We start from the raw sequence: 13,096 nt of genomic DNA on the forward strand, positions 1-13,096 counted from the left end.
GTGAAGGTAGCATATTATTTGACAACAAATTACACTACAAGGATAGAGTAAAACAGTTTAATACTGGTATAAAAATAGACATACAGACCAGTGTCACAGAATAGAGAACCCCCAAATAAAGCCATAGACCTAAAAACAACTGATATGTGACAAAGCAGACAAAAACACATACTGGGGAAATCATATCCTATTCAATAAATGGTGCTAGGAAAGTTAGGTAGTCATATGCAGAAGAATGAAACTGGACCCCTATCTCTCACCATATTCAAAAATTAACTTAAGATGAATTAAAAACTTAAATGTAAGACCGACACCTCAAAAACTGTAGAATAAAACCTGGGCAACACATTGGGATCTTGACCTAGGCCAAGAATTTATTTCTAAGACCCCACAAAGAAATGGAATAAAACTACAAAGCTTCTGCTCAGCAAAAGAAATAATCAGTAGAGTAAATAGACAACCTAAATAGAATGAGAGAAAATAGTCACAAACTGTGCATCTGACAAAGGACTAATAATTTAGATTCTACAAGGAACTAAAATAACTCAACAAGGGAAAAAAAAGACAAATAACCCATTAAAAGGTGGGCAAACACAAAATGAACAAACACTTTCCAAAAGAAGACACATAATGACCAACAAGCATATGAAAAACTGCTCAATATTACTAATCATCACAGAAATGAACAGTAAACTATTATGAGATATCAAATACTGTCTCGTCTCGCTTATAAGTGGGAGCTAAACAGTGGATACCCATGTTCATACAGAGTGGAATAATAGACATTGGAAACTTCAAAAGGTGGGAGGGAGGGAGGTGATAAGGGATGAAAAGTTGCTTATTGGGCACAATGTGCAATATTCACGTAATGGGTACACTAAAAGCCCAGACCTTCACCACTACAAAATAAATCCATGTAACAAAACTGAACTTTTCCTCCCAACTCTATAAAAATAAAATTAGTAAAGCCAAAATAACATTCTCAAAAAAGGAAGTTATCATTTTGTTAAAGCTTATTTGGGTGAGAATGAAGGACAGAGATTGGTTTCTTCCTGAAAAATCCCATGCATACAGTAGAACCTCCATAGTCGACCACCTCCCTACATTAACCACCTCCTTAAGTTGACCTAATTTTCTAGTTCCGTATGTTGCCCACCTCTGAATGTTGACCAGTTTGTTACAGTTCCATGAGTGGTCAACTTACAGAGGTTATACTATTTCAAAACCCAGTTTTCTTGGCTAATCACTATTGATGCTTTTTATCATCTTTTTGCATGAAAAGTCTTTCTAATTTCTAGTTTACTATTTTTATTCCAGGAATTACCCCATTTTTCCAAAAGCAAAATACATAAAGATATGTTGTTCAACAAGAAACACGAATGCTTCTTTACATTTATGTAGGGTATTTACATTTAATATGTTAAATGTAACATATTTATTTAATACATTTACAAGAACCATTAAATTTTTTTATTTTAAAAAAGATTACTATCCTTTTTTCTACTACTGGAAGATACTGGCTTCCAATGTCACTAGTTCCTGGATAACACAAATTTGCCTTTGTTTTTAGTCTTTGGAAAGTAAGTATCTTTAGATTCCTGAACCCTGCCTTACAGTCATGAAGAATTTCAGCAGGAACAATTTTCTATCCTGCATTCGCTCTCACCACTCTGTAAATTACCACTCTAAAACAGTCATTCTTTGAAAACATCTAGAAAACAAGACAGCAAATGCCAGTGACAGTATTTTTTTCTTCTCTAGTTCTTTCATGATTGAAGAGAATTACATCCTCAAGATTTCACTTTAGAGAGTTGATGATGCCAGTCGTCCAGGCTGGGGAGTTTTAACTCTTATAATTCACCTGGGCACCAACTTTTTCTCTGCAATAGCTTCCTGGGTGCTAGGGACAGGGGTGGAAACAGGGAAGGGAAAGAAGGAACAGAAGGAAGAGGCTGTGATGGGAAGTCACTTCTTGAGTAGTTGAAAGTTGACCGTGTGTGGTTTCTACTTGCTGTGTAATTGCGTTAAAGGCATCAGCCACTGCCTGGACTGGTACGGCACTACCATTTACTTCTAACTGTACGTGAGGGGAAGTTCAACAATCAAGAAGGAAGAAAGAAAAATCTACCTCTGCTAACAGAGAGATTTTTGAGGCAGCCAAATATTAGTTTTAAAATAGGCTTTAAACTTCAGAACTTTTCTGATTACTAATAGAGTCAACATTTACTAAAAGTAGTAAAATAACAGAGAAAAATATCAGTGGGAACAGGATTAACAACAACAATGACAAAATTATATCTGAAACCTTGGCACTGTTAAAACTGAGTGACAATACACCAAAACTTATATTTTAGTAAACAGAGACAGACCGAAAAAAGACAAAAAAATTAACAAAAAACACAATATGTTTGTATGGTGATAAGTATTCTGGGGGGAAATTTCTTTGCAAAATACCTCACAACTTAGCAAATCAGAAAGTAATATAAAATACTTTTTCCTAATTGATAAATCCTTTTTTACACTGAAATTCCATCTAAATTTCCATCTGACTAAAGTTTGCTGCTGAAATTGACCTGAGAAGAACTATTTGTGTCAGTGTTTACCCCTTTGGGGGTAGGCACCAGGCTGCCATGTATTCCAAAGCAGTTCATTTAATGAGATACATCTTTTAATGTGGGTGATTTTCTATGAGTATTTCAACTAGTATTATTTTTAAAAAGTAACAGTGAGAATAACCTAACATGTTTACTTTTACTCTTTAGTAAATTAAAATCACACCCAGGAAATCAGTTCTGCTTACTCCAAATAAATCATCTATTATTTAATAAACCATCAATTAAATATACCCATGAGCTAATAAATTTTAGTTCAAGAGCATAACTTCTATCTTTTTCTCCTTCATGAAAAGGCTCCTCTATTAATAAATTACTATATGGTAATAAAATATCCTTGCATTTCATAAGTTAAAAGCTTATAAGGATAAGCTCCAAGTTTTTTCTTTATATTTTACACACACACACAAATGATATGGAATATTAAAGATCCCATCAGCTCTCAAAGAAGCATTTTCACTGCTTTAAATGTGCAGATGAATCCAGGGGTTGGAGCTTACTTACTATCCGGCAGGTTCTGATCCAGTGGTCTGGGGCGGGCCTGACATCTTGCTTTTGTCACAAGCTTTTCTGTTGATGCTGATGTGCTGGTCCAAAGGCCACATTTTGAGAAGCAAGGGTCTAAAATACATTAGTCTCCTTTTCCTGTTTCTCATAACTAAATATTTATAATACTTTCTCTATGACCTGACAATAGGGAATTTACAAACAATGAAACATCTCTCAGATTGCAAGAAATATACAACCTTATGCAGACACACATGCCCCTTCAACTTGGGCAGATGGCCTTTTCTTCCGACCGTGGATTTCTTGTTTTACAACACTACCCCCGGTGGATTGTAATTCTGGAGATAAAGCTTTCCAGAAACTAATGGATTTCTTGTTGTCAGCACTAAGGCATCTCCGTTTTACAGTGAAATTTGAAAGTATATTGATGGCATTTGTCTTTGCATTTCATAGGAAATAATCACCCTAACACTTGACGATTTTTACTTCACTCTGGGGAGAGCCAGTGTCTGCCCATTAAAGAAAGCAATGTGAGAGTATTCTTTTCCACCCACCTTCTTTGGCTATTTCAGAAGCTTTTATTAGAATTTTGATGGCCTGTTTGTATTCTTTATTTTCCAGCATTTTGTCTGAGAGTAATCTGTAAGTCCTCAGGAGACTCTCACAGGCCAACAAGTTGAGAAAGCAGCCTGTCTCATCCGTCCATAACCGCCCCTGCGTCAATTGATGGAATGCTTCATAATGCTCTGCAGCTTCCAGAAGCTGACCTGAAGAATAAAAGCCATTCATAAATATAAACCAGAGGCCAGAACATATTTTCAAATGTTTTGCGTACATCTTAGCTTTACTATTAAAGGGGAAAACGCCACGGAGTACAGTGAAGGATTTCTGAGGCTGAAGAGGAATTAGACTGGGAAAGGAGCTATCTCTAATTGGACCTCAGTTTCAGCATTAATTTTGGACAGACACCTGCAAGACAGATGGTCTTCGGCTAGAAGATATTGGCAGGGGTTGTGTATGTTTAGAGAGAGTGTGAAAGTCCAGTAATTATTAATAGTAGCCATCATATTAACTAACATTTATTTAAGACTATTATGCAAGGCACTGTGCTATGTGCTTTACAGGCACTGTTCATTTAATCCCCCAAACAATCTATGGAGTGGACTGTTATGATTCCATTTTACAGAACAGAGAGCTGAAGCTTAGTAATGCTGAGAATTTTGCCTACGATTATGTGTCTAGTGGGTGGGAGATTCAGGAAATCTGACTCTAGAGCCGACATTGTCAACCACAGCCATGTACAATGTGAGTTATTTTAAAAGTAATGTCCAATCCTTTTTTTCACTTTGATACAAATACTCAAGGTTGAAGTTCACTGCTCTAATCTATCTATACTTATAACTACGATTCTTTCTTACTTCCCACAAAAGCAGGCATAGTTTTTCATCTCTCTCCTCCAGCACCTCTTGCCAGAAACACCTTGCTCCAAATACCCATGACCCTCATTTTTTCAAATGAGAATGGAGCATTGACATATATGTGTGTGTTATGTTTCCTCTGTTAACTATATTTCTCTGCCTGTGAGGTATAGCTCAGTATCCCTGGAAAGATGTATACAAGAGTTCTTTTTATTTTTTCATTCAGTATCCATCTATTCATAAAGTGTACATAGATATTTCTTTCTGACCATGTGAAGAGGAAATGGGGGATGTAGGAAACCGAGTAAACCAAATCGTTCCAGAAAAGACAGAAACTATAAAGGAGAAGCAGCTTTGGATAACCCATTACATTAGAACTGGATGCAAATGAGGGGTAATGATGTAAATAGTGAATGAGAACTGATATCCATGTCCAACATTCGCTCTATATGGGAGCAGACAGGGAGAGGAAGGGAGGGAAGGGGAGGACTGAAGTCAGGGAAGGTGGAGGAAATGGGAGGGAATTGAAGTAGGGGTGAGTGGAGAAGAGGTGAGGCTGTGCCCTGGTATTCCACACAAGCCAGACTTTCTACCCTCTGTCACTGAGTCCCGTGCTGCTGTTAAATATCCAGGAAAGTCTGTTAAAGGAGGAACGAAGTAAGGGTGGTTCTTGGGATACTGGTCTCAGTTGGTTACTATGGAATGTAACCTTGGGATAATTAGAAATAAATACAATCGTCTTTTCAGCTGAATTTGATTTTTGTTAGAGCTTTGGGGGCAAGTATCATTGTGTTACTTAGTGCATGATTGTGGCCAAGGCTCAGCTCTCAGCAGGGTCCCCGTGAGGTGTCCCATGAGGAAGGAGCCTGAGATGCCAGATAAAAGAGAACAGGGAGCCACTTGTTCCTGAAGGCCTGCTAGGTGCTGGTCAACATGTAAGGTTCTTCCCCCTGTGCATTAAATTCTTATCTAACCTTCCACAAACTGGTGAAGTAAATACAATTATTGTTTTTTCACAAAAGAGGAAACTGAGGCTCACAAAGTTTAAATAACTCAAATATATAATCCAGACTTTCGATAACTGATGATTAGGATTTAAAGCCCAAATCACCAAAACCCCATACAACTGGTTCTACCACATCAGACACTAACCCACAAACCAGGAGTCAGGAAACAGGTGGAGTAAGTTCAGTTCTCTGGATAGAAATTTCTTGTGTTAAAAAAATGCTCAAGTCACATTATTTCTCATCCCTTCCAGTTCTATAATTCTCGGACTCTTCTCAGGCCACCACAGGTAACCTCTATCAAAAGTACAGATATCAGTCCCTGACGTACTTCAGATTGGCCTTTCAGAAGGAGTCAATGTATTACCAGTACATCTATTTAAATTCCCTATTTTCCCCTGAACCATGTTGTGACATCATGGGGACCCCTGGAATTCCATAGGTGCCCCAGACTTTGTCACCTGTGGCCTCATCCTGTTGTTCATGGTTTCATCTTCCCTCCTTTGCCACAGACGAGGTCATGGGGGTCCTGATGACACTCTTTAAATGAAGGTGTCTACACAGTGGCAGGGTTTCCCGGGGCTTTTATTTCTAAAAGTAGTTGGTAGCAGTAAATAAGCCAGCAAGAAAATCAGCCATGGAGAATTTATCCAAATGCCAATATGCACAAATGTGTGTATGTGTGTGTGTATATATATATATGTATATATACATATATATATATATTTTTTAATATATATATGACTTGACTATAACTTCTAAAGGCTGGTCAGAATTTGAAAGCACATATTGTGATATAGCATAGTATTTGAGTCTAAAAAATTAAAAGATATATCTATGCTATGAAGAGAGCATAGTAATTTAAATATGCAAGTATTTCCCTTTAAGCATGATTAACAATGATATGAGTTCCATCCAGTTTCTATTTCCAACTGTGGAAAGGATTTTAAAAATTATCTAACTTTCTCAGGAAAGGCTCTGCTATTAAGACTAAACACAATAATTTACAGTGCTTTTATCTGAATATTTTAAATTCCATGTACCTGAGAGAAATATTGTATCAATATAGTGATCATTTTGACAATGCTAATTATAAATACCAATGTAGATAATGAATCAGATTTTCTAATTTGTTTCCTTTTATAAATTTTTCCGGGTGTTCATAGATAGTTTACCCTTGGCCTTAAATAAACTGTATCTATTTCAGAACCAGGTGAAATTTCTAGATTCCACTATCAATCTTTTAGAAGGATAAGGACAAGTGGTTAGTCCAAGAACTATTTCCCTCTGGAATTATCAAGTGTTAACACGATTTCTCATTGAGGAACAGGGACAGAGAAAAGAGGAATGATTACTCCAAAGTATCACAAAAATAAATGCTAACAGAAAATAGGACAGAAAAGAGAAGGCCTGGGGAATACTCATGGGTGGTAAAGTTGTCCTGAGGGAAAGTGACTTTTATCATGTTGCACCAGGAATCACCAGAAAGCTCTGTCATCACAATGAGTAAGTAAGGTCACAGAATAAATGCAATAAGACAGACACCCTAACTACTGCTAAATTAAATGCCTGGCATGCATGGTGGTGGGGAACCTGCGGCTTCTTAATTTCAAGTTTTTTTTCACGCACAAAAAGAAGAAAACCATCTTTCTCTTCTGCACCCCTTTAAAAGAAAGGATTTGTTCTGTAAAATTTGGATTCAGTCAAGAGGCTACACTTAAGGACTTAGAAGGCCGCACGAGGCCTTTGGAACACAGGTTTCCCACCCCATTTCAGAATACTGTTAATTTCTGTGTAAAATAAGAGTATCCAGGTATATATAGAAGTAGTTTTTTAGCTCTTTGAGGAGTCTTCATACTTCTATTCAAAAAGGCTGAGTTGATTTGAAGTCCCACCAACAGTGTCTGTCCCTTTTCACTGCACCCACATAGCATCTGCTACTTTGGGAATTTTTTATGTGGGCTGTTTTTATTGGGGTTTGGTGATACTCATTCTCCTTAGTTAAGTAATTCAAGAATAATAAAAAAAAATCATATGTACTCAATACTCATTTGAAACTAGTAAATGAACAACTACAGGCCAACACAAAAGGAAAAACACAATTACATTTAAGAGGGAACCAGGCAGTGGCTCACGGCTGCAATCCTAGCACTCTGGGAGGCCAAGGCAGGTGGATTGCCTGAGGTCACAGGTTTGAGACCAGCCTGAGCCAGAGCAAGACCTCATCTCTAAAAAAATAGCTGCGAGTTGTGGCAGGTGCCTGTAGTCTCAGCTACTCAGGAGGCTAAGACAAGAGAATTGCTTGAGCCCAAGAGTTTGAGGTTGCTGTGATCTGTGACGACATAGAACTCTACTGAGAGCGACAAAGTGAAACCCTGTCTCCAAGAAAAAAAAAAAAGAGAAGGGTGGATGGTGGAGGGAAGGGCTCAGTAGGCTCCTATCTGAAGGATACAACATAGGGTATATGGCCCACTTCTGTGGTGGAGGCCCAAATATGACTTAGACTTGCTAACGAACATAAACAACGTAACCTAATCATGTGTATCCTGATATTAATCCAAAAATGAAAGAAAAAAGTAGTCTTGGTCTCACTTTTGCTTTGTTCTATTTTTCAACTATTACATTGCATCTACATAAACAATAAGGAGTTTGCCATGCATTTAGAGTTTTTCACCTAAAAGAAAGAGCACTCTTAAAATAAAACTACTACAAGGGAGTTTTACTTTCTCTAAAGCCCACACACACAAAAAGAAATATATCCAATTTATTTAAAAATACAAACAAAACCCAAACACTGTTGTAAACAGCAAAATGCTTGGTTGGATGTTAAGACAAACACTATGTGGAGAAAATAAGATTTTATATACTTGGGTATTATCCAAATTGTTGCTTACCCCTCTTCCCTGCACAACATCTCTGAAAGTTTATAGATATTTGTTGTATCACAGCAGATGTCTAGAACAAATATTAAGCAAAGGAGAATGTATATGATCTCTCCCATTTTAGTTTTTTTTTAAAGTAGGAAGATTGACTAAATATTAACACAAATGGGTTTAAATGTGAAGCTGCCATAAAAGCAGGAACATAAATGTAATTCTCCCAGCCGCTATTTTGATGCACATTTTTGATTCCATGAATATTTTATGAAATGGCCCAAACTAAAGCCATATAACATTCCTGCATTACTGATGCTTGCGCCCGTAAGCTACGAACATTAGAGGCATGATTGAGTGCATTAAAATGAACTCATTCAGCAGTGCATTGATTATTTGAAGGGGGAGGGAAACGAAAAAAGAAAAAAAAAAAGAAAAAGAAGTTGCTCCACTTAAGAAAACAGCATACAAATCTGAAGTTTGGAATATAATAAGAGCGAAAGTAAGTCTCAATAAAATGATGTTTTATAAATAAAGCGTGACTCTGTCCAGAGCTGACATTAATTAGGCTAGGTGTTAATTATGTGCTAAGATGGCTGCTGGTATTGTTCAGGTAATTTAAAATGTCACAATCTCTAAGATGCATAGACTGGCCTGGTTTAGCTCCATGCATCAGCAATTCTGAAAGTGGCTAATTATTTCCTTTTCTATCAACTTGTACATTCGCCAGTAAAAATAATGCTCCAGAAACAATTGCAAGAAAATAATTTGACGGGTCCATAAGGCCCATTTCTAAAGCAGTACTGGTATAAGTCTTCAGCAAATTTATTAAATAGTTCTAAATTGTGTACATTTGTTGAGGACTTTAGGGAAATATTCCGCTTTAGTTTAAAACAACAACCTAAAGGAACAATAAAGCTTTATGTATATTATATTACATTTTAATCTGGAGCTACTGGACATCTTTGGCATAAATTACTATTCTGTACAACATGGAGATAAAATCTGCTAGAAGCAATATTGAACAGTAGCAGAAAGAGAAAAATGTTATTGCTCTTTTGTAAAAACAGAAGACATTGCTTTCCATTGCAGCTTAACAATTTATATTATCTTTAGGTTTTACATTCAATTATGGTAATTATAACAGCGCTATTCATGCTGAAATGGTTCAGGGCCTGCCACACTTCCAACGGAAACTATCACTTTCAAGGCTTTATCTCCGGTCAGTAGAGATTTGTTGTGCTCTATAACACCCTGCACACCATCGCAAAATGGAATGCTGGATAACAAAGACTTTGTTCTGTAACTCAATAGCATCCACAATAAACTGAGAAGAAAATGTGCCCATAACTTCTGGGTAGCTACTTTGGGATTATTTAGAAGAAATTTAAGATGCTATTTTTAAAACAGCGTCTTCCCTTTATCATTTTGAGCAGAGATTTCAAGCAGACACTATAGAAGTGCTACTACACACCAGTTAAAGAATATTGGTCACTAAACCAGACAATGAAAAGAATCCCATGCAGACAGGAAGACAAGTGTGGAAGACGGTCCCCGACGACTTTACTACTGCTGACGGCAGTTTTCAAGAATCCAAAACTATTTGCCTAAGCCTCCAAAATATTGTAGAGGAATTGTTCTTAATTTTTGCTTTTATAATTTTAGATAGTTGAACTGCGTCCATCACGTAAGTTTGACTGTTTTGGCCAATAAACCCCAGGCAGTTGTTTTAACCTGAGTTTTGCCATTTCTAAGGATTTTGCATTAGGTAGCTTCACTCTTGAAGGCAGAGGTATCAAAATCACTCAAAAAGTTAAATTTTTAAAAAATATAAACTATTGGCGCGAGTAAACAGTAAGAAATTAATGCTAGCCATTATAAACCTTACAGAGTTTGTAGAGTTTACTATTTTCCTCATATAATACATTGTTTTACTTTAATGTCTCTACCTAGCTTAGAATCCTAAGTTAAAAGGGTAGACAGGCATAAAAGTCTGAGGAAAAATAAAGTCAACATTGACACTGGGTCAACTAATGAATTACACTTGCTCAGGACTTAATAATATAATTCTTCCCGGAGTGATACATGGCTCATGATACCACATAAAGCATATCAACCTGATTTGTGTATGTTTGTATGTGCAAGGAGCAAGATATGGAAGCCTGTACGTCACAGGGTCAATATGGATTATTATACAGATGGTGAAAGGAGGGAGGTGAATTAAATCCTGCCTCTACATCTTTGTTTTATGAACAATAAATGTGTTATTTTAGATGTTACAAGGAAACAAACAAAAAATAATCTATTTAGATGAGTATGAAGGGAGGGAAATAACATTGGTTGAACGCTTAATATCTGCCAGGCACAATACTAGTTGCTGTGTGTGTTACCTTGTTTCACCCTCAGGTGTTAGTATCTTTATTTTCCAGATGAGGAAACTGAGCCTCTGAGATTGTCTTGCTTAAGTTCACATACTAAGTAGGTGACAGCGCCAATGGCCAAAGCCCACAGTGACTCCTCTTTTAGATAAGGTGTCAAGAGTAGACTTCAAGGTAGAGACCAAGGTTTGAGCCCCACCACCAGGGTTTCCTTGGACTATTCACACACTGCTTCTGGGCTTCCTTTCTTGAAGGGTTCTGGAGCAAGAATAACAATGGCAAGCTCAAAGTGTGGTTGCTGCGGGCTGTTTTAGCCGGTCAGCAACATGCTGAGTGCCTGGTGCTTCACAGACACCCAGTAACTTTTCATGCAGGGTTATCTACTTTTTTTTTCAAGTTTGCCATTTGGAGTGGATCTAAAGACGGAGGGTCTTTAAACCTAAATATTATGAAACAGTATCACTTATTCAGATTAAATTCCAGGTGAGGGCCTGGTTGGAAACAGCATACTTCATCTAACTCCCCTGCAATGTTCCTTTCACTCCTGGCCAGTTGTACCTCTGAAGAGATATTTCTGGGGGCAGTGCCTTGTCTCAGGCGGTCAAAGGAAGGAAATACTGCCTCCAGAACAGTCTATTCAGGGCAGTAAGAACTGTGAGCTGGATGCAGCTGCTCGAGATCCCCTTGCAAAGCTTTGAAAAAGGAAAACCTGCTGCAGAGCAGGCACCTTTGAATGAAGCTTCCTCTCAGTGCTCCTCGTTAAGCAGTAAATAATTAAAACACCCTGAAAAAGACAGGTAAAATACAAGCAGCAATGTCAGTAACACAGACATGAAAGAGAAGGGGAAGAAAATGAATTTAAAAAAAAGATGCAATGAAATAATTCATTTGAAGCTCTAATAAAGTTTCATTTGCAGCCTTGTTTAAAGATATATCAGACTTTAGGGATGTAACCTAATTACATTTTTATTCTAAGTTCCATTCAAAGATCTTGGACTTTGATTCTTTAACACAGATCAAACATGGTATAATTTTCTTGTGGCTATCAATACTTAAAAAGGATCTCTTCATTAAACGCTATAAGGTCTTAGGAACATGTACACATGGTGGATGGAGAATAAACTGATATGCTTCCCCAAAGTGACAATTAATTTATATAGAAATAGCAGTGTTAATCCATTTCTTTTAAAAAAAAGTTTTTAACTATTAAATTCACTGTTATTCAAATAAATAGTGACTCAGTTTCTGATGTAAGTCTAGTCTGATGCACCTTAGAAAACGGGGCTCACTTTTTAGGGCTCACTTTTTAAATCCGTTCTTAGAATTTACTTCTAAAAATGAAGTGTGGGAAGTAGTTGTGGGCAACAGCTAGCCTTGCAGTCACACAGAGACGAAAGGGGAGGTGCTTTCAACAGAGCTGTAGTTTGTGTCTTGGTGACAGGTACGTTGGAGTCATCAGTGTTTACTCTGAGACACCTGTTTAACTGGCTTTATTGTTACTAGGAAGCCTGAATGGAATAATGCGTCTGCTCTTGCAGAGAATCTTTTTGGAAAAAGATTCCTCCAAAGGGACTTTTAAGATGTAAATCTCCAAGCTGTTTACAAATACCGGTGAATCGAACAAGTAGGATTTATTTTTTAACTATGAAGAGGAAAAAATGTTCCCAATGAACTCGCTTACTTGAACTTAAAAGCCGGGAGAAAGTTCACTAGGATTTAAACCCCCAACAGGGGAACCTGCAGAAAGCAGGACTCATCAGCAGCCACTGGGCGTTTCTGCTGGAGTGGTTTTTTCTGTGTTTTTACCCCTCCAAATTTCTCCATGGTGCCCAGCAGTGGATTTACTTTTCAAGGCTAAACATTTAGTAAGATGTCCTTTTGCCATGTAAGTGCCATTTTTTTTTTTTGCAACAGACTTTATGTAAAGGAGGTTTTATTGTTAAAAACTTTTAAATATGATACTGGTTTAAATAGAAATAATAGTCATTTAAAACTCTCCCACCCAAAACCCGTATAATGCTTGTCAAAATCTGTTACTGGCAAATAACAAAGATGTTATGGTGTCACTATTGATGATACACGAGTAAAATACTGGGCTTAGAAAGACACAAGAAATTATAATACTCACTCTAGTTAGGTTAGCCCACTCATCCAATTTTACACAGACTGTCCGGGTTCTAGCACCAAAAAGTGTGAGCTGGGACCCTCCTTAGTCCCAGGCATAACAGGATGATACAGTCTACAACTGACCCAAATTATGAAAGAACTTTGAAAGTGTAATTCAGTGAAGCAAAAAAAAAAAAA

At 37.2% G+C, this 13,096-nt stretch overlaps 1 protein-coding gene across 1 annotated transcript in view; it reads right to left on the bottom strand.

Moving 5' to 3' along the window:
- The window catches only part of TTC29 (tetratricopeptide repeat domain 29), a 142,728-nt gene that overhangs the window by 65,424 nt on the left and 64,208 nt on the right, over positions 1-13,096 (bottom strand). The window contains exon 7 of the mRNA XM_012805388.1: positions 3,674-3,886. Within this exon, the coding sequence (XP_012660842.1) occupies positions 3,674-3,886 (213 nt within the window). The remainder of the gene's footprint in view (positions 1-3,673; positions 3,887-13,096) is intronic.

Source organism: Otolemur garnettii, unplaced genomic scaffold (assembly GCF_000181295.1).
Source record: "Otolemur garnettii isolate 467f Iridium unplaced genomic scaffold, OtoGar3 scaffold00041, whole genome shotgun sequence".
Lineage (NCBI taxonomy): Eukaryota > Metazoa > Chordata > Mammalia > Primates > Galagidae > Otolemur > Otolemur garnettii.